Consider the following 22,695-nt stretch of genomic DNA (forward strand, 5'->3'; position numbering starts at 1 on the left):
CTTTCACATCAAAGCATCCTATCCCCTGCAATTTTGACCAGGCTAAGGATTATCTAGTCTATTTTCTCAAAAAAACACAAACTACTAAAATGAAATTATAAAAATGCTGAACAAAATGTGTGTGTGTGTGTGTTGATGTTGATGCTAACATCTACAGCTATCTCTATTCTACACATACAATATTCTCCCATGCCATTTCTGAAGGGGAATATCTTAATATTGATTTCTGGCAGTTTTCCCAATTAAAAAACACCCCAATCCCAGTATCATTTTGCTCAAAATTCACTGGAACCAAGGATAGATTATTTTGTACCTCAAAAAGCAGGAATGGTATGATGTGGGAAAACATAACCCTGGTATCTTCTGTAAGCATAAAGAGCTCAAGAGACAAGTCAGTCTAGGCTCATAATGGTGAATCTATGGCACGTGTGGAGATGGCATGCTAAGTCATTTTTTGTCTCACGCAGAGGGCAGGGAAGAGGAGGAACAGGAGCATGGCTGTTCCTCCTCTTCCCGGCTGTCCCAGGCCTTCAGCTGCCTCCAGAGAGCTAGCCTTGGAGGGTGTGCATATCTGTTCCTCCTCCTTCTCAGCCATCTCAGGCCTTAGTCTGCCTCCAGAGAGGCAGCTGAAGGCCCCAGAAGGTGAGGGAGGAGGAGGAAGAACAGACGTGCACCTGTTTCTCTTCTTCCCCCCTCACCCCACACAGGCCTTCAGCTTTCTCTGGGGAGGTAGCTCAAGGCCTGGGGGGGGGGGGAGAAGAAGTCATAACCCTGGCACCAGATAACACTCGGTACTGGAAGACCTTTTAGTCCCTAAAAGTTTCGCCATCACTGGTAGGCAAGCAACTCATCTGTTGTTAGGAGCCTCTGGCTGAGATTGGGAAGACTTAGCAGACTGGAGAGTGGACTGGGGAAGTGTTGTGTACAAGTATAAAACTATTTCCTGACAAAAAATAGCAGTGAGCACAAAGTTAGCTTAATTTTGTTATAGTCCCCCTTGAGGAGAAATTATTATGTGTATTATGTGGTGTAATTGTACACTTTAATATACTGTAACCCGCCTTGATCTATGGAAAGGTGGGCTATAAATAAAGATTTTATTATTTATTATTATTATTACAGTTGCTATAAAATTATTATTCGTTTTATAAAATATATTTCTCAATGTTAATGTTGCCCGAAGACTCATTTTTACCCCTTTCCTTTATATACTGAAATCAATTTTCTGTTTGAAATTTGTTACTGTTCTTTTTTATTATTATATTAATTTATTAGACACCTTGCAATACTGATATTTTACAGAACTAAAATATACAAAAGTTAAAAACAAGAATGAAACAATTTATCTGTAATATGGACTATACCTCCCTGAAAAACAAATTGTGAGGATAATTAATTGGAATAAGTACCAGTCGAAAGAAAGAAAGAAGGAAGGAAGGAAAGAAAGAAAGAAAGAAAGCTCACCCAAACATATCCTATCAGATAGTCTTGAGACATTCTGTTTTGATTGGTCACTGGGAAATCTAGAGGTGATCATATAACACCGGTTTTAAAATCTCTCCACTGGCTGCCTATTAGTTTCTGAGCACAGGACAAGGTGTTGGTAATGACCTTTAAAGCCCTACATGGTTTGGGGGGCATTTGCCACTCAAAACTGAGAACAGAACAGGAACTAGGAAAAATCCTACCTGCAAGTCGAAGAACTTGCTGTACCGTCGATAGATAGCCTCTGTTGAGCCATTGGACCAGGTAACCTTGATAATGTATACCTAGAGAAGAAGGAAGATACTGTACTTTAGAGAAATCAAATCATATCAAATGGCATCCTCAAGATGCACCCAAAGTCCTTGTTTGTTACTGTTGTTGTTATGTACCTTCAGTCCACTTCTGACTTATAGCAACCCTTGCCAAGAAAATAAGGTTTTGTTAGCAATATTTGTTGAGAGAGGGTGTGCCATTGCCATCCTCTTAGGTGAGAGAATGTGACTTTCCCAAGGTCACACAATGGTTTTCATGGCTGAGTGGAGATTTGAATCCTGGTCTTCCAGTCACAGTCCAACATCTAAACCACTACACCATAATGGCTTACTTTAAAAAAAATACTAGTATATTAACCCAGAAGGTGTCATAGTACAAAGGCAAGTCATACGCATCTCACACTGCTTCAGTTACATGATGAAGGCATATGTAGCCAATCAAAGGATAATACTTCCTAGTGTCAATCTGCATAGGATTTTTCAAACAGTGTACTGTAACCGCAGGGGCACAATCAGTTGCTGCTGTGGTGTGTAATGAACACCAGCAGGCACTTATTTATTTGGACATTTGGTCAGCATATATAGAAACATAAACTAATGTGGCTATTTGTCTTCTTTTTGTGTTTTGTGTTTTCTATTTTATTTTTTATTTTCTTGCTTTTGTTATACTGGAATATTATTGTATGTGAGATCCATTTTGGATGTAAAGTTGGATGTACTGATTTATAGTACTATAGTATTTATAGTCTAGCCTCATATCCAAGTCATGGGAAAGGACACAGTACACAATATTTGGAATACATCTGAATTTGGCTTCCACTCCCACCCTGAATATAGGTTTATCACTACACACTATGATCCTAAGGGACTGAGTAAAATAATGACACTGAGTAGATTCTACCATCTCACACTGGAGAGAAATGGTTTAAAAACAACATTAGGAGTATGTCCCTTGGGGAAGTTGTTAGCTAGTTCCCACCCACTTGGAGAATCTGCTGGTCTGGGAAAACTAGTAAATATTTAGAGATCATAGGCTGTTAGTCTTGGCAGTTGGCCATGCCCTGTAATGGCTATCTCTCCTGGAGTTCTGCCATCTGCTTCCCTGAGGTTTTCTTTGCTCACCTCTTGGGATACGAGCACATATCATCTACAATATTTGTTACAAGTTAATGATAGCTATTTAGAGGTGGGTAAATTTATGGATGCATTTATTCCACAGTATCATGAATCCACACCTCTGAGCAAAGAAAAGAGCTTGATTTAGATGAGAAAGCACTGAAGATTTTAAAGATTCTTTAAAATCTTCAGTGCTTTCTCATCTAAATGAAGCTCTTTGTGCTGTTTCAAATATAGGAGCAGAACAAAAGTAGAAGCAGAACAGAGACTCTTGCAACAGCATGTCCAGAGGAGGACAACTAAAATGGCAAAGGGTCTGGAAACCACGCCCTATGAGGAGAGACTTAGGCAGTGTTGCTAATTTCTGGGAAATTTCCCAGAAACAGGGAATTTAAAAAAAAACTTTCCAGGTCATTCCCATGTTTGGCAAATTCCCAGGAAGATTCAGGGAAATTCATCCTTCAGGGAAATTGGCTGCCCAAAAAACCAACCAAACATACCTTCCCACCCAAAAAAACCTCCCAACATACCTCCCATCCCGGACGTCCCGTCCCCTTTAGCCTTCCCACAGTGCCTTGCACCCCCCGACCCAGAGGTCCCACCCCGACCCGAAAGTCCAGCCCCCCCCATCCAGGAAATTAGGGGCAATTTTTGGGAGATTCAATCCGGCATCTGGGGATTTCCTTTGAAAGGGTAATGGCAACACTGGACTTAGGGAGCTGGGGATGTTTAGCCTGGAGAAGAGACGGTTAAGAGGTGACATGACAGGCCTATTTAAATATTTGAAGGAGTGTCACATTGAGAATGGAACAAGCTTGTTTCCTGCTGCTCCAGAGAATAGAACCCAGAACAGCAGATGCAAGCTACAGGAAAAGAGATTCCACATAAACGTTAGGAGAAACTTCCAGAGTCAGCCAGAAAAATCAGCAGTAGCAGAACATGTTATAAACCATCCTGGGCATAAAACGCTGTTTGAAAACACTGAAATTCTGGATCATCCCAACAACTATCAGGTCAAAAATGCACAGGGAAATCACTGAAATCCACAAATACCTGGATAATTTCAACAGAAAAGAAGAAACCTTTAAAGTAAACAAAGTTTGGCTACCAGTCCTGAAAAAAACCAAAATCAAGACTCAGCAAATACAAATGGTCAGGGGGATTCCCAGCAGACAATGGATCATTAAGTAAATGGACATCCTGCCGCCCTTGCCATTCAACAACAGAACAATACACGGATTAACATGCAAGTCACCTCCTCACAACCAACAGTATATATACAGTCCGTCCACGCCTTATGCGGGGGATCCGTTCCGGATCCCTCCGCGTAAGGCGAATTCCACCTATGCTCGAGCCCCATTGGAAACAATGGGGCTCGTGCACGGTGGCGCGGGGCACAACGGGCGCGCGCGCCCATTCAATTGAATGGGACGCACTGCCCCTTCCGCCCTGCGTGCATGCCGCGGCTTGAGCGCATACGCTCAAGTCCGCGTATGGCACGGGCGCACTGTATACCCCAATCTCTTCCATGCCAGCATTCTCTGGAGATGCCAGCCACAGCTGCTAGCAAAACATCAAGAATAAATTTTTCTAGAACAAGGCCTCATAGCCCAAAAATTCCACAAAAAAACTATGGATGCCGGTTGTAAAAGCCTTCGATTTCAAATATGGATGCATTTGCAAGAAGGTTTGTTGGTAGCAGAAACAGCTTGGATTCATAAGGCATGCAAATCCTTTGTGGAGTAAATGTCTATGGATCTAGCTCAGGAAAGAAAAACCCCAGAGAAGAGCCCACAGGTATGGCCTGTCGGGCTAGGTTAGTCTTCTTCTGCTGTCTGAAGCCTTCAGTCATGGGGCCTTGATGGCAAGAGTCCTTCTCTATGGAGTTTATCACAGAGAGGAACATGGAGGCAAATCCCCTGCAGAAACGGGATTTTAAAATTCGCTAAACAACCACAAATTGTTTTTCAGTCAAGAGAAATAATGCAAAAATAACCCAAATGGAAAGCCAACAAAACCACTCCTTTCTTCTTTCGCAATTTCCCAAAAGTAAAAAGGAGTGGGTTTTGTTAGCTTTCCATTTGGGTCATTTCCGCGTTATTTCTCTTTCACACAAATGTTGTCTGAAAAATAACCCGCATTTGTGGGTTTTTTTCTACTTTCCGTTCTGGTTAACCCCAAACGTCATGTGAAAAACAAAACACAAAAGTGGGTTATTTTCACTTTAAATTTAGTTTCTGCATGGGATTCGTCCCGTATGATAAACTCCTAAGTCACCAGAGTGTACCAACTGCAGTCCTTGCTGGTCCAACCTCCCTGCTGGCACAGCTAACATCATCCAGGCTCAAGGTTTCATAAAGACTTTGTGAACTCCAGCATGTGGCAAGCTCGCTTACATGTCCCATTCCAAGTAAAAGACAGCATGCACAAAGAGTTTAGAATCATAGAAAGATAGAATTGGAAGAGACCACAAGGGCTGTCCAGTTCAACCCCCCTGCCATGCAGGAAATCACAATCAAAGCATACCTGACACATGGCCATCCAGCCTTTTGTTTAAAGACCACCAAGGAAGGAGACTCCACCATGCTCAGGAAGTGTCAGGACGTTCCTCCTAATGTTTAAGTGGAATCTCTGTTCCTGGAGCTTGCATCCATTCTTCCGTGTTCTAGTCTCTGGAGCAGCAGAAAACAAACTTGCTCCCTCCTCAATATGACATCCCTTCAAATATTTAAACAGGGCTATCATATCACCTCTTAACCTTCTCTTCTCCAGAGTAAACATCCCCGGCTCTCTAAGTCTCTCTTCATAAGGCATGGTTTCCAGACCCTTCACCACTTTAGTCTCCCTTCTTTGGACACGCTCCAGTTTCTCAATGTCCTTTTTGAATTGTGGTGCCCAGAACTGGACACAATATTCCAGGTAGGGCCTGACCAAAGCAGAATATACTGGCACTATTACTTCCCTTGATCTAGACACTATACTTTTATTGATGCAGCCTAAAATTGCATTGGTCTTTTTAGCTGCCTCATCACACTGTTGACTCATGTTCAACTTGTGGTCTACATGGACTCCAAGATCCCTTTCCCATGTAGTCTCCTTAAGCCAAGTGCCCCCCATCCTATATCTATGCATTTCATTTTTCTGGCCTAAGTGCAGTACCTTACATTTTTCTGTGTTGAATATCATTTTGTTAGCTTTGGCCCAGCTTTCCAGTTTATTCAGGTCATTTTGAATTTTGATTCTGTGCTCTGGGGTTTGAGCTACTCCTCCTAATTTGGTGTCATCTGCAAATTTGATAAGTATGCCCCCAATTCTGTCATCCAAGTCATTGATAAAGATGCTGAATAGCACTGGGCCCAGGACAGAGCCCTATGGGACCCCATTGGTCACTTCTCTCCAGGATGAAAAGGAGCCATTGTTGAGCACCCTTTGTGTTCATCCAGACAACCAATTACAAATCCATGTAACAGTTGCCTTGTCTAGCCCACATTTTACAAGCTTCTTTCCAAGAATGTCATGGGGAACCTTGTCAAAGGCCTTACTGAAATCAAGATATATCCACAGCATTCCCTTCATCTATAGAGCTGGTAATTTTCTAAAAAAAGAGAGATCAGATTTGTCTGGCATAATTTGTTTCTCTGAAACTCATGTTGACTTTTGTGATTATGGCATTGCCTTCTAGATGTTCACAGACTCTCTGTTTAATGATATGCTCTAGAATCTTTCCTGGTATAGATGTCAGACTAACTGGACGATAATTGTTGGGATCCTCATTTTCCCCTTTTTGAAGATGGTGACAACGTTTGACCTCCTCTAGTCTGCTGGGACTTCTGTTCTCCAGGTGTTCTCATAGCCAATGGCTCCGATATTACATTTGCCAGTTCTTTTAATACTCTTGGATGTACATTGGACCCTTGTTATACGCTGGGGTTTGGTTCCAAGATCCCCCATGTATAACAAAATCCATGTATGTTCAAGTCCCATTAAATATAATGACATAGCAAAATGGTGTCCCTTATAAAAAATGGAAAATCAAGGTTTGATATTTGAAATTTATACTTTTTTTGAACATTTTCAAACCGTGTATGCTTGAATCCGTGTATAAAAAATCCATGTATAAGAAGGGCTGACTGTAGTTCATCAGGTCCTGGAGACTTATATTCATTTAGATTAACCAGATATTCCTGTACTACCTGCCTCTTCCATCCTTTCCTTTAGTCCCTTAGAGCTCTCGAAACAATTCTGGAACAATTTCATTTACAGAAAGACCGGCACCTGCTTCAGCCAGTAAACACAACTGGAAAGTTAAAAACCTCCTTATTGGGTATCCTAGTTGCATTAGGAGAATAGTCCAAGCCCTTTTGCTTAGCCAGTATTTTGCTGCCTCATCCATCAGTCTTTGTAGTGTACTCTTGACACATATGGCTGAACATGTATGCAAACATGGACATTTACTTATGCTTGTTACAAACGGCTATTCTCCATCCTAACCAAAGGGACTATTTTCTGACAGTTCTTTCTGCTCCTACAACTTCACATCTGGCATTTCTTCTATATTCAGGTCTCTCCCTAATTTTTTTTCTTCTCCTGTTCTCCACTCTTTCCATTCATTAGCACAATAACTCTCCTTTTTACCCACTGCAAATATGTGACAAATATCACTAATGCCACTATGCAAATCTGTAATTTGGGAGCAACGATGTTTATATGTACACATATGCATGTGCATATACACCAGAGGTTCCCAACCTGGGGTGCCTGCACTCACAGGGGATGTGAGATGGGATTTCAGGAGGCACGATAAAGACTGGTTTGTGTCCTTCAGTGACAAGTCATGAGTCATCACTCAGCCAGTTTCCCAGTGTGCCTTGACAAGTGGTAGTAGGTGGTTGTGTTGTACAGATAGCAGACTCATTGTTTATTTAAACAAAAGGAGATAATTTTACCATTTACAATACTAGACAATTTTTTCTGAATTAGAATCTAAGTGCTCGGGTTAGATTGTCATTTTATGCACTGTGTTAAAAACTTTTTTTAAAGTTCAGTTTGTTCACCAGCAGTATTATCTGTGGTTTGATTTGCATTTTAAAAACTAGAAATGAGACTTTTTCATCTTCAAATGTGATATTTGTTTTGGAGGGGGTGTGAACATTAACCAAACATTTCTGATGGGTGTGAGGAATATAAAAGTTTGAAAACCACTGATATACAAACACTGGAAATGGTAAGCATCAGTTCCCATGTGAAAGGAAATAAGCTTTTCAGAATAATTATTAGAGCTTTGCCTCCTGGCCCACTATCACCCTATCAAGACTACTGTTTGGAAAACCAAAATAGGGAGTCATAATCATCACTTTCATCAAGAAAAAAAAATACATTTTTCCTCTTCTGTTTTTTAATAACCTGTATTAAAATAAAATTTTAAGTCCTTATTTTCCTTGGGTTTCATTTAACTTTTCTATTACCCCCTCCTCTCTCCCCATAAGTAGTTTCCACAAGTCTCATGAGAATATATGCTCAAAATGCAGACAGCATAAAGAAGGGAAAGCAACAACAAAGAGGTACATGCTTTTCTAGCACCAGTCAAAGTCTGTTTCTCTCCACACACGTACATACGCACACAGAGACACACACACCACTCCCTCTCTCTCTTTCTAGGCTGGCTGCCAGAAGTGATCCATTACTGAAATGCTACAGAATGCTTAGCAAGCCAGAACTTCTGGGGGCCAAAGACCAAAATGATGTCATGCTGGCTGCTTTGCAGCAAGCCCTTTTGGTGAACCAAGTGCATCTTGGGAGTCCTCTGGAGGAAATGGAACACTTGATTAGCCAGAGATGGCCTCTGCATTCTTGATCAAGCTGCAGAAGAGGATTGTGTGTATGATTTTTACATTCTGGGGGGAAAAATTAAGAAAGCAAAAACTGTTGGAGGGGAGAGGGATTTCCAGAAATGTTTTTATTACTGATACAGTGATCGCTAAGATTCATGCATAGTAAAAGCATAAGTCAGTCTACTCACTATTTTGATAATTCAACATGTACGGTGGGGTCCTGGAACCCAATGAGACAGCCTACCATCTGTTCAGATGAATATGTAGTGACAAGCAATGCAACAGAAATACACATACAACACATCTCAAATTGTACCATACTTACATAGAACGATTTTCCAACCCACAGAAACAGAGGCTTGGATCCCTAGATTGTAAAGCCAAGCCAATAAATTTAGCTGCCCTAGGCAAAGGAAAAGGTGGCACCTCTCTCGTTTCTTTCATACAGAACTGGCACCTTAGGCCTTTTACAGACCAGGACTTTGTGCCGGCCTGTGGAGTCAGGGTGCAGCATCCTGACACTGGATGCCCTGACTCCACCCCCAGGGCATCATGATGCTGTGTGCCATTCCAGATGGCTCATGGCATCATGGCATACCTCCTGCACTGCATCCAGATGATGCAGCCCCGAAGGAGCACCATACAGCTGCACTGCTGCAGCTATGGCATGCTTTGAAGGGTGCAATTAGGAGCTGCTTTTTGCGGCTCCTTTTTGCATCCTCCAGAGGCCAGGTCTGGGCCACAGCTTGAGGTTGTCGTGGCCCTGATACAGCTGGGAAAGGGATGGCTGCAGGCCGACCCTTTGGGGCAGACTGTATAGCCCTTAAGTCATAGTTTAAACAGAAATAACAGAACATCCCTTTGGGGCAGGAAGAACATCCGCTTGGAGGACACAGAGAAGGCTGCATGATACATGCAGTTCTCTCTTCTAACAACTTGCTACCATCTCTTGACTCTTGGCATATGCTGCCTGAGGCAACTGCCTCACTTTGTGTGAACTGGCCCTAAGATTCCTAGCTAAAAGGAAAAACAGAGTTGTGAGATCCAGTGTGATGTAGTGGTTTGTGTGTTGGACTCCAACTCTGGAAACCATGGTTTAAATCCCAGATTGGCCATATGGAAACCCACTGGGTAACCTTGGGCAAGTCACATTCTGTCTGCCTCAGAAGATTACAATGGTAAAACCCCTCTGAAGAAATCTGCCAGGAAAACCCCACGATAGGTTTGCCTTAGAGTCGCCATAAGTTGGATATGACTTGAAGGCACACAACAGCAACAAAATAAGGAAAAAACAGTTTGCTAGTCTGTTATTGTTTTAATGAACAGACCTGTATAGTAATGTTTACTATTTGAAAATTTTGGCAAAACCTAAAATGCTCTTTTCCAAATCAAATGTCAGCTGCTGCTGAAAATGACAAGATAGGATGCCCATGACAATGACTCAGAATCTGCAACTAGTGCAAAACACAGCAGTGAGATTGCTAGCTGGAGTACCATAGAGTAACCCCATAATATTGGGCCATAAAGGGATTGCACTAATATTCTTCTAATTTATTTCTGGTTTAAAATTCAAAGCCCTAAACAGCTTGGCACTTCGAAAATCAAAAGAGTGCCCCCTCTCTCCAAGTCTACCTCAGTTAACAAAACCTCTGAGAAAGAAACTTCCTTTTACAAACCTTTTTTATGCTTCCTCAGCCCACTCTTTCTTTCTTGTCCAGGAAAAGTAACAACTGCCACCAAGCTACCTCCCAAAAGCTTCTCAAAAATAACAATAGATTTAAAGCAGGCTGGATTTACCAGATAATGGTGATGACCGAAAGAGCTGTGCAGCTAATTCTGCCTGTGCAATGTACCTTTACGCATACATTTCTTTATCTTAATACAGAAATCCTTCTCCTCTCCAACTTTTTAATGCTGCAGGGCAAGTGACTTTTTAAAATGGAAGGAAGCTATAAAAGCATTCTCCTATGTGCAACCATTTTTTAAAAAAAGATTTATATGGCACATCACAGCCCTTGGGCACCCCTAAAGTAGCTCTCTGGATCCCAGCCATCCTGTTCACAGACACATTGTTTTAACTAGATGCCTGGCTGGTACTGTAATTATTCATTTTATAAATTAATTCAGGAAATACAGCAAGTTTTTAGCCCAATTCCCCCTTCACATTTTACAATGCTTAAAGCAATTAGATAGACCTATAAAAAAAGTGATAGTATCATACTTTCTGTCGTACAATATCAAGGCAGGCAGAAAAAAATCTGTGTACTGACAATCCTACGTAAAGGTAAAGGTAAACCTAAAGGTAAACCTGACAAACCCACCTACTGCTTCATTAACACTGGGTCCAGATTTTAATCAAGGAAACAAACAATTATGCACAATCTCTAATGTAGTAAAGAACAAGATTGAATGTGCTATTTCCACTGTAAGCAGAATATTTAAAACATAAGCTTTAACCAGCATCAGAGTTCTCTCAGTTAAGTGCAGTATGGGCTGAGCTTTCTGATATATGTCAATTGTGGAAACCACGTGAAAAGGAAATAGGGGAAGGAAGACTGGCCTGAGACCACTTTAACTTAGAGGTGGCCATTATGGCCACAAATGGAATGTACACTGCAAAAGATTCCAAAATAAAAACTTCCCCACTGGAACCTATGTAGGTAGGTAAGAAAACAAAATGAATCCCATTTTTTTCTTCCTCACTTTTCACATAGCAAGAAAGTTCTGCAGAGCCTAGGATCAGATACCACATAAATAGCTCCCATATGAACTTGGCTGGTCTTGAACGATAAAATTTGTAAGCTCCACACTTGCATAAACAGCTTATGAGAATAAAAGGGTGGAAAAATTTACATTTTGGGCCATCTCTAGACAATATCTATAGTTCTGTGCCAAAAAATTATTCTAGTAGCAATATAACATGCTTGGATGATTGTACAGGACATGCTGTCTGCTGTCTCCTGATAGTAATTATGTTTAATAAGCAATCACATAGTTAAAAAATAATTTTTCATATTTGATTGTAAAAAGAAATACCATAACTGTAAATAAAAATGAGAAAAGCACAGACATGTCACTAGATTTGATTCTGAGATGTTTTAGCACTCTAGGTTCAGCTCCTAACTGATTAAAATATCATTGTATATGGAGAAAGAAAACATCCTTTAGAATAACTCTGGCTGGATAATTTGATCCTTACAAAGCCTATCTTGTGTTACCTCATCTCTATAGTACAATTCCCTCGCCATCTTATATACCCCTTTAAAAAATATAATGGACACAGGATTTGGGGGGGTGGGGGGACAGCTGAAGGAAAACTGCTAGAAATGACAAGCTGCTAGAGAAATGGAAATGGTATTTGTCCAACTGTAACGGAGCTGTCAGAAAAATGTGCCACTCATATAAACGGGGTGTGTGTGTGTGTGTGTGGCAAATCACAAGCAAGTATAGACTCCACCATTGAAAACAAAGAATACTTCAATAGCAGCTTACACTACAGGAACGGAACTCCTTCTTAAGGAAACAATGTACAGACATGCCGAGCACCAAATGTTTTCAAACAAAAGACTCCATTCTCCTACATCTTTTGACAAATGTAGAATCAAACTTAACTGTAATTTAACATCACAGAACTTAAGACAGACCCCAGTGAGAATAACATCAAGTACAGTCAAGTAGCAAGACTAGAGTTTGACAAAAACTGGACTTACATTTTGGAGCTCAGAGAAGCTGCAGCTGTGCTATCATTTCTGAATTTTCACAACAGCAGCTATGAGGCCGGTATTTACCATATAGTCCTCATTCACACTGGAGGGTTATAGGACTATGATATGATTCCACTTTAACTATCATGGCTGCATCCTACGGAATTCAGGGATTTGTAGTTTGGTTAGGGGCACTAAACTGAAATCTCAAAGTACCTCCTTAAAAATGCAAATGTCAGGATCCCACAGGATGTTGCTATAACAGTTGTGGAATCACAGTGCTTGAATTGTTTAGTGTAAAACAGCCTTTAAACTCACCATCAGATAAGAGTGTACATCAGACATGCCCTGTTAGAGGAAGAACTCTCTCACGCCTACACTGCCCAATGATAATCTGCCATTATCAATGGCTGCAGTTCAAACTGAAAGGAGTTCTCCAGTGGTATCCAAGGGGTCTGTCCTAGGGCCAATACTTTTCAACTTCTTTAAATCAATGACTTACATGACAGGATGGAAGGAATCCTTATCAAGTTTGCCCATGACTCAAAACTGGAAAGGGTGACTAACACATTAGAAGACAGGAACCAATTGCCTAGAGAGGTAGTGGGGTCTCCTTCTCTGGATTTCTTCAAAAACAGGCTGGTGATGATTTCATAGTCATAGCAATTTCATTTAGATGGAGATGTTGCATTGAATAAGCCCAAGAGCTTTTTTCACACAAGCTTCTCAATTCAACTCAACTCTGAATGCAGGGCCTTTTATTAACCTCCTTGGTTTTCCTCCCCTCAAAGTACAGATCTATTTTTACACATCTAAAAATTAATGTGGATGTAAGCAATTGAAATGCACATGATTATCCACTTAAGATACAATTAAACTGCAGGCTGTTTGAGTAGGTTTTGATACCACACTATGCATTATGGGGCAATAGTATCTTAATTTACAGGCCACCATGTATTTACTATGGCTGGCATTCTGTATTGCAGTTACAGATTAGTAACTAGTGTTACGAATCCATAACCGCATTTAGTGAAACTATGTAGTCACAATTGTGGCATTGGTGCTTAATTATTTATTATTATTATTATTATTATTATTTGTATCCTGTTTGAGGATTGAGGCGGGTAACAGCAAGGAAAATTTCAAATACAAAGTCACAGAAAAAAAATAATGAAAAATGCCATGACCCTATATGTGCACTGAAGCCCACCTTTAACATCAAGCAAAAGACATCTGTTTAGCAGCCCACTGTGGTGCAAGAAAGATGACTTTTCGGCCCCGTTCTACCAGCAAGCAAAAGTGTGACAATCAGAAGCAGGATCCCTGTTAGAATTCCTGATCACAAATTCACTGGCAGGTAGAACGGCCTGGAAACCTCCTCCTCCTCCTCACACTCCAATCAGCAGCTGAACAGACTTCCTTCGCTTAATACAGTTGCTGGCTGCTAAGGTGGGTTTGGGTAAGGAGATGTTTGTTAGTTACACATGTGCAGTTAAGGAGCCAGTGTAGGATACTGGTGCATAGCTAACACATAACACAGGTTCTGTGCATAAATCATAAATCAACTACAATAAAGTTTCTTTTTTAAAAAAAATATTAAAATAAAACAATGAAAGCACAGATTTTAAGCTGAGAAGCCTTGCCTATGAAACCAAAAGTATTTTACATGCCTGAGTGGATAAAATGGTCTTTACCTTTAAAAAGATGTTGCCAGGAAAATCTCTCTGGGAAGCCTTTCTATCATTGGAAAGCCACTACAAAAAGGTTCTCTCCTGTTAGGTTATTGGCTCCATTTAATTTGGCAGGGGCACTCTGAGCACAGCCTCTGGAATAATTTAAGTCTAGAATCTTAAACAGCTCCAAAATCTACAGGGCTAGTTAAAAGGCATGGAGGAAAATTGGAACAGAATGGATGGTACTCTTATACTATCCTGAGCTTGGAAACTCAGAAAGAGTAACAGACTCAGGCAACACCATTTTTTACCCCTGAAGAAGACTGAATTTAAAGAAAAGTTACTAAAGCAACATGTTGTTCTATTGACAAAGAGGGCAGCAGGGCAATCAGTTTCTTGCTTTATTTCATTTGGCAGTGCCCTGCAAACGGCCACTTATTCTCTGAAGATGCCAGCCACAGATACTGGTGAAACATCAGGAATAAACTCTTCTAGAACATGGCCACATAGCCCAAAAAAACCACAAAAAGCTATGGCCAGTTGTTCTGTATAGTAAATTGGATAAAGGATAGAAAGTTGACCATAAGCCTTAGAAATGAATATTCTTTAGCAGGCAGACACATCTAGATGTCAGAAGGTTAGATGATGCTAGTCAAAGGACATCTGGATACAACCTGAATTAAGATTAGGTCAGGAGATACCTGTTAATACTGGCCAAAAGGTGACTGAAAAATGTTTCCACTTATGACAACAGAGATTTGACATTGTGGCACGGGACAGACCGTCCAAAAAGGATGGTCTCCCGGTGCCTAGTTTTGGTCCATGGGAAAGCCGCAGCCTCCAGACCGTGGGACTTCCCCGCAGACCAAAAAGACCCCACGAAAAGTAGGTTCTTCTTGCGACACCATTATGATGTCACAGTGCACCAATGGCACACTCACGACATCATAATGGTGCTGCGACATGTGGATGCTATGCATCCAGCACATAACAATGGTGGCGCCCATCTGTTCAGGGCGCAGCCATTTTGACACCCTCCTCACATGCGAGAGGCAAGGGGCGTCTAGAAGCACCGCCCCTCAGACGTGATGAGGGCATCCTATCCCATCCGTCTGGACCAGGCCCATGACTCCCTGTTAAGTTGTGTCTATGAACAGGAGAAAAATACCACAAGAAAGCATTCTTATTTTCACTTGAAAGCATCAAGGTTTTTTTTATTTTAAACAATCTGGCTGTAGACAAGTCAAATCTACTCCTTATTCACCAAATGACCCTTCCAAATGGATTTTTTCCCATGGAGTCACTACTCAAACACTTGTTTCCTCAGACTAAACAGTCAGTTCTTTCAGCTTTTCCTTTTGACATTCCAGTCATACACCAATTACATACTGCCATTCTCTGGAATGTTTCCAGAGTGCCCATAGCCCTGTTAAAGGAAAACAGCCAAGATTGTCCATGACAACTTATCATCTACCAAATGATTCCTGGGATGCAAAAATGATCATACTTTGCTACTACTGCAAAAACAGAGTCTGACGTATTTCAGTGAATGTGATATACCAGTGATGGAGAACCTATGGCACGCATGCCAGAGGTGGCACTCAGAGCCCTCTCTGTGGGCACACATGCTATTGCCCTAGCACAGTTTGCCAGAGTCTCTTACTAGAAAGCCAGAGGGACGTCACACTTTGCAATAAATAAGTGGGTGCTGGGTTGCAGTTTGGGCACTCGGTCTGTAAAAGGTTCACCATCACTGTGATATACCATGCCTAAATTGCATCTTGGAATTTTGCTAGCTGTGTATTCCAACCAGAAGTTAGATTCACATTTGGCTTCACCACACTCTTACTGTTAATGAAAGAGAACAATGGAATTGCACTCAAGTCTGGTGAAAAGTAATTGAAACTAACATCTCACTGCAGGGGTTGCCACCCTGCTGTATGAATGCACAGATAGCAGCAGTATGAAATGACAGATTGATGAAGTTTAAAAGCCTAGTTACTTTGTGCTATGCAAGAATATCCTGCAACTGCTATTTACTGAAATTGACAAAAATAAGTTAAGATAAATTATTTCAGTTTATTGTGAAATCCATTTTTACCTGTAAGATGGCTTATTAATGATGATGGCCCCGACAGTTCACAAAGGAACTGGGGTGGGTGAAACCATCACCTAATATAAACAGGTCACTTTCCAACACACCTATCTGTCTCATAAGCATGTCTACAAGTCCTCTTATAGTATCCAAGAAATAGGATAATTTTCCACTACAACACAAGCCTATCTACTGGTGGTCACTATTAACAAGTTCATAAATAGTTTCTGAAACACAGCGATATTAACATGTTGCAACAACAACAACAAAAAATAGGCTGGATCTAGATATAGGCACTGGGCTCATGGAAACACACATCCAGCTCACCCAGTGCAGCCATTCCAGCTCCCTGAAAATGTTGAGAACAGGATGGGCACTCATGAGGCATTGTGGGGGGGAGTCCCATCCTCATCCCCTAAATAACTGGAGGGCTCGCCTTCAATGAGCATAAGATTTATATCTGTGCAAAGTGAATCCTGGATCCAGAGCAGTGTTGAAACAGCTTCAAGGTATCAAATTTATCACGGAATAAATGTCTGGGACTACTAGTCAATCTCCATCAGATGCAACTGATCAAGAAGACTGAAATCCACTAAAGCATGCTACATAGTAAGTCTGATCTTCATTTTAAGATAGTAATTTTTATTGTTTGTTCTATTTACAATGAGAAAACATGTGAAATCTTAGATAAGATTTACAATGGATAAGACGCACAGATATTTCAATGGACAAGATATACAGTTCCTGTTTAGGAAACTTAACAGAACCTAACTGAACATAAACAAAATGAGCAGGAAAAAGCATTCCTGCATAAGTCAGACATACATTAACAGAATTGCAACACATATCCTAATCTGACCACTTCTGCACATCCTACATACCGACTGAATCACTGGAAGCTTGTTTTCTCCCAAATTGGGGGAAAGAATAAGAAATATGAGGTTATGTTTGTTACCCTGCACTATATTGGAGGAAAAAGTACACTGCTCCATAGCTTCAGTACAAAGATATAAAACACTGCAAATGTGCAAAAAGGGTTATTTCAGGCTGGATCCCCAACATCTTGTTCTAGAAAGCCAGTTTTCCCCATGACAGTCTCACATCTAAACAGGTAACTTTCATAAAGAAAAGAAAGGAAGTTTTGAGCTATCTGAAAAATAAAATGATCTAAAATGTATGAGGTCAGTTCTAAGATAGCATCGGACACACTGAGAATTTTCCAGTCTCACTGATGCTATGAAACTGACTTTGGGAAAGAGAAAAGCAGGTTTATCTTCAGATAATTGAGAAGACTTAACAGGCCTATATTTATGGTTGGCTCCAACACTGCACAGGGTTCCTGTAGGTAGTCAACAGCAAGATGACTCATCTTCCCACTCACCATTAACTGCTGCAAAAATAGGTTTGGAGCACATATAATTGTCTGTAGGAGCATGTCTTGTTCTTATGTAGGAAACAGTATCCTCATTCATGTCAACAGTCATTTGATTCACAGGATTTCAGGGGGGAAAAACATATGACATACTGAGAGTATAGAAATAGATTTCTGAAAGTATCTTAAAAGCATGTATTTACACTTTCAGAGTATCATACTATTTTATAGGTATTTTTTAAAAAAACTATACAGTCTGTGTGTCACAGTCCCTGTTTTTAAAAACCTGTGAATTAAATGGCTGCTGATGTGAATGAGATTAAGATGACAGGTCTGGGTCTCTCAGGCTACCTTACAAGGTAGTTGTTGTGAAGGTAAAATAGTAACAGGAGAAGGGCTATATATGATACTTTAGAAGGCAAGATGAAATACAAACATCTTTTTAAAATATGTTTCTTTCAGAAATACCGTAAATGGCTTTTCTCCCTCCCACCGATTTTCTCATAACAACTGTATGAGGTCATTTAGTCTGAGAGACAGTGATGGACCCAAGACTACTGAAGGATCTTCAGAGTAGTGCAACACTGCATGGGGAAATCCAGAAGCGATTTCCCAAAAGGGCAACTGAGGCGCGTTACAGACCGCCGGATTACGGCGGTCTGCTGCCGCTGCCAGTTGCTGCATCCGGGATCCACAGCAGCCAAATGGCGCGATTTCCGGACGCAGCAAAGAAGGAGCGCAGAAATTGCGCTCCTTCTTGCAGCCCGGAAGAGACGCCGCGAGGCACTAGTCGTGCACTCGCGGTGCCACTTCCGCCGCGTGACGTGTGGACGCAGAGCATCCGTTACGTCAAAATGGCGGCGGCCGTGTGGAACGGCCACTGCCGTTTGTTATGGACTCAGTCCATGCTAGGGTTAGGGGCATCTGGAAGAGACGCCCCTTTCTAACCCTAGCACGGACTGAGTCCGTCCTAAGGTGCCCGTTTGTAACGGGCCTGAGTGTGTTTTTTCCTTACCAAATGAATCATAGAATCATAGAGTTGGAAGAGACTGCACGGGCCATCCAGTCCAACCCCCTGCCATGCAGGAAATCCAAATCAAAGCATCCCCAGCAGATGGCCATCTAGCCTCTGCTTAAAGATCTCCAAGGAAGGAGACTCCACTACACTCCAAGGGAGTGTGTTCCACTGTCGAACAGCCCTTACTGTCAGGAAGTTCTTCCTAATGTTGAGGTGGAATCTCTTTTCCTGTAGCTTGCATCCATTGTTCTGGGTCCTGTTCTCTGGAGCAGCAGAAAACAAGCTTGCTCCCTCCTCAATATGACATCCTTTCAAATATTTAAACAGGGCTATCATATTACCTCTTAACCTTCTCTTCTCCAGGCTAAACATCCCCAGCTCCCTGAGTCGTTCCTCATAGGGCAAGGTTTCCAGACCTTTCACCATTTTAGTCACCCTCCTCTGGACACACTCCAGTTTCTCAATGTCCTTTTTGAATTGTGGTGCCCAGAACTGGACACAATATTCCAGGTGGGGCCTGACCAGAGCAGAATACAGAGGCACTATTACTTCTCTTGATCTAGACACTATACTTTTATTGATGCAGCCTAAAATTGCATTGGCCTTTTTAGCTGCCGCATCGCACTGTTGACTCATGTTCAACTTGTGGTCTACTTGGACTCCCAGATCCCTTTCACATGTAGTTTCATTCAGCAATGTGTCTCCCATCCTATACCTGTGCATGTCATTTTTCTGCCCTAAGTGCAGTACTTTACATTTCTCTGTGTTGAATTTCATTTTGTTAGCTTTGGCCCAGCCTTCTGGTCTATTCAGATCATTTTGAATCTTGATCCATCCTCTGGAGTATTAGCTATTCCTCCTAATTTGGTGTCATCTGCAAATTTGATAAGTATGCTCCCAATTCTGTCATCCAGGTCATTGATAAAGATGTTGAATAACACTGGGCCCAGGACAGAGCCCTGTGGGACCCCACTGGTAACTTCTCTCCAGGATGAAAAGGAGCCATTGTTGAGCACCCTTTGGGTTCAGTCGGTAAACCAATTACAGATCCATTTAACAGTTACTTTGTCTAGCCCACATTTTACAAGCTTGTTTGCAAGAATGGTATGGGAAACCTTGTCAAAGGCTTTACTGAAATCTTGAGACACCTCCCATTTTTCTTTCTCACTGGAACTGTTTGAAATTGTGCCTTCAGTATCTCTCTTTTGAGAAACTCCCATCCGTCCTGAACTCCCTTCCTTTTTAGTATTTCTGACAATGGGATCACCCTCAATACTTCTCTAAGTTTACTGAAATCCGCTCTCCTAAAGTCTAGAATGCGTGTTTGACTATGCCTGGCTTCTCCTTTCCACTGTATAACAAACTCCAGGAGAACATGGTCGCTTCCACCTAATGATCCCACCACTTGCACCCCATTAACCAAGTCATCCTTGTTGGTTAGGATCAGATCCAAAATAGCTGACCCCCTTGTTGCCTCTTCCACCTTTTGGACCATGAAATTGTCTTCCAGGCAAATGAGGAATGTGCAAGATCTTGAGGATTTTGCTCAGTTTGACTTCCAGCAAATATCAGGATAGTTGAAGTCGCCCATCACTACTACATCTCTCTTTTCTGACTGTGTGGTCATCTGTTCTAGAAAGATATAATCCAATTCCTCAGTCTGACTTGGGGGTCTGAAGTAGACTCCCACCGTAACATCCTTGTTGTTTCCCTCCCCTTTAATTTTTATCCAGATGCTCTCCACCTGGCTTCCATGACTGATGTCCTGGATCTCTTCACTGGTGTAAATATCTCTGACATATAGTGCTATTCCTCCGCCTTTCCTGTTTGGCCTATTTCTCTTAAAAAGGTTATACCCCTCTATTTCCACATTCCAATCATGAGACTCATCCCACCAGGTTTCAGTGATGCCTATTATATCACATTTGCTTTGTTGGTGTTCAAGTTCATCTTGCTTATTTCCCATGCTCTGTGCATTAGTGTAGAGACATCACAGACCACAGGTCCCATTTACTTGCTGCTTGTGCAAGTTTTTTTGCCTCCCAAAGTTGGGTCCTTGCACTTTTTTCTTGTTTCCTCTATGTCTGTTTGATTATTTTCTCCAGCACTTTCGCTTTCCTTTATATTGTCTCCCTTCCCCACAGTACTCAGTTTAAAGCCCTCCTGATCAAGTTCTTGAGACTGTTGGCAAAATTTCTTCCAACTGGCATGAGATGCAACCTATCCATTGCAAGAAGTCCCTACTCATGGAACCGCAGCCCATGATCCATGAATCCAAATTGTTCTCGGCGGCACCATCTGCGAAGCCAGTTGTTCACATCCGCTATTTTCCTCTCCCTTCCTGGACCGTGCCCTTCAACTGGCAGAAGAGATGAGATGACAACCTGTACATCCATTCCTTTCAGCTTCCTACCACGTGCCTCGTAATCCCTTTTGATGTTCTGCAGGCTGTGTCTTACAGTATCATTGGTTCCCACGTGGACCAAGAGGAAGGGGTATTGGTCAGTAGGCTTGACCAGTCTTGTCAGCCTCTCTGTCACATCACGGATCTTTGCCTCTGGAAGACAACACACCTCTCGAGACATCTTGTCAGGCCTACAAATCACTGCTTCTGTACCCCTCAGCAAGGAGTCCCCCACTACGACCACACGCCTCTTACGAGGTTTAGCAGCTGCTGTTCCCTTGGGTGGGACTCTCAGGCTTGCCTGCTCTGTCCCTGAAGTCTGTCCATGCTGCTCTTCTTCCTCCTCCTTGATAAGGGAAAGAGCTTTGAATCGATTCTCTAGCTGCAAGCTCCCCGAACAATCCCTTCTTGGCCTACTTCTCTGTGTGACATTCCTCCAGCTATCTTCCTCCTGTGTATGTGAAGTGACCTCCTCGGCTCTAGCATCTTCCTCTGCATGGTATTCGTCCAGGATTGTTAGTTCTGTTCTGTCCAGGAAATCCTCCTGCTCCCTAATATGCTGAAGTGTAGCTACTCTGGACTCCAACTGCTGCACTTTCTCCTCCAAGAGGGCTACCAACTTGCACTTGGGGCATGTGAAGTTCTCCACTTCTGTAGGCAAGAAGACAAACATCCCACAAGTGTTGCAGGTGACTGCCGTGTTTCCGTCAGTGTCCATACTGAAAAGTCTTAGGAAATTACTGGAACAGGACTGTGGGCTTCCTCCTAAAAAAAAAAAAATCCTCCGGAAAACACCAACGTTAAAGCTCCTGATGTTAAAACAATTTGTGGCAGTGAGCTCAATCAATGCTGCCTCTGCTGTAGATTTCCTTGGATGAAAAAAAATGAAATAAAAATAGAATTAAAATTTCTGGGAGAAGTAATATAGAGCTAGTCTGCTAGCTCTGCCCCCTAGTGACTCACAGATGTGACTCACTGAAGATGTGACTACAAGCACACTCTTCCTAGAGTTTAAAAAGAAATTAAACAGTCACCACTTACAATGGCTGCCCAGCTACCTCTCTCTTCCTCCTCTCTGTAGCAGGAACTGCTCTGGAGAGGCTCTGGGAGGAGTAATATAGAGCTAGTCTGCTAGCTCCACCCCCTAGTGACTCACAGATGTGACTCACTGAAGATGTGACTACAAGCACACTCTTCCTAGAGTTTAAAAAGAAATTAAACAGTCACCACTTACAATGGCTGCCCAGCTACCTCTCTCCTCCTCCTCTCGGTAGCACAAAGAGAGGAACACAAAGAAGACTAGAGGTTGACCTTGTGTAGTTTAGTTCACCATTCTATGTATGATCACATTAGCAAAAGAATAAATCATGGCACAGGGAATCATTCATCTGAACCCTTAATACTCTGAACAAGTCTTTTCCTGCATTTAGTTATTGAAAGGAATGGTGTGTTTGAATTTTAGAATCATTAGAACAGCATCAGTGAAGAAACTGAGCAGTCATTCCACTGAAGCGGAGCTCTTAATGCACAGAGTCTTCCTAGTAAATCTTCTTCTGATAAAAAAAATCTTTAAAAATGTACTAAGTTTGGAGTTAGATGTTGGGGGTCTGAAAAACAACAAAAAAGGGTTCTATTGATGAAACGGGATTGCTAAACTGTTCTTGACTTGAGCACAAATATCCTTTCAAGGGCAGAAACATAAAGGCAGATTGAAGAAAAGAAACA

General features: G+C 41.7%; 1 protein-coding gene across 1 annotated transcript in view; it reads right to left on the bottom strand.

The window, feature by feature from the left end:
• SH3PXD2B (SH3 and PX domains 2B) overlaps nucleotides 1-22,695 on the bottom strand; it is a 159,457-nt gene that overhangs the window by 129,417 nt on the left and 7,345 nt on the right. Inside the window, exon 2 of the mRNA XM_089496656.1 lies at nucleotides 1,689-1,769. Coding sequence (XP_089352782.1) covers nucleotides 1,689-1,769 — 81 coding nt within the window. The remainder of the gene's footprint in view (nucleotides 1-1,688; nucleotides 1,770-22,695) is intronic.

Source organism: Sceloporus occidentalis, unplaced genomic scaffold (genome assembly GCF_023333645.1).
Source record: "Sceloporus occidentalis isolate IW3139 unplaced genomic scaffold, rSceOcc1.0.p SCAF_92, whole genome shotgun sequence".
In the NCBI taxonomy this organism is placed as follows: domain Eukaryota; kingdom Metazoa; phylum Chordata; class Lepidosauria; order Squamata; family Phrynosomatidae; genus Sceloporus; species Sceloporus occidentalis.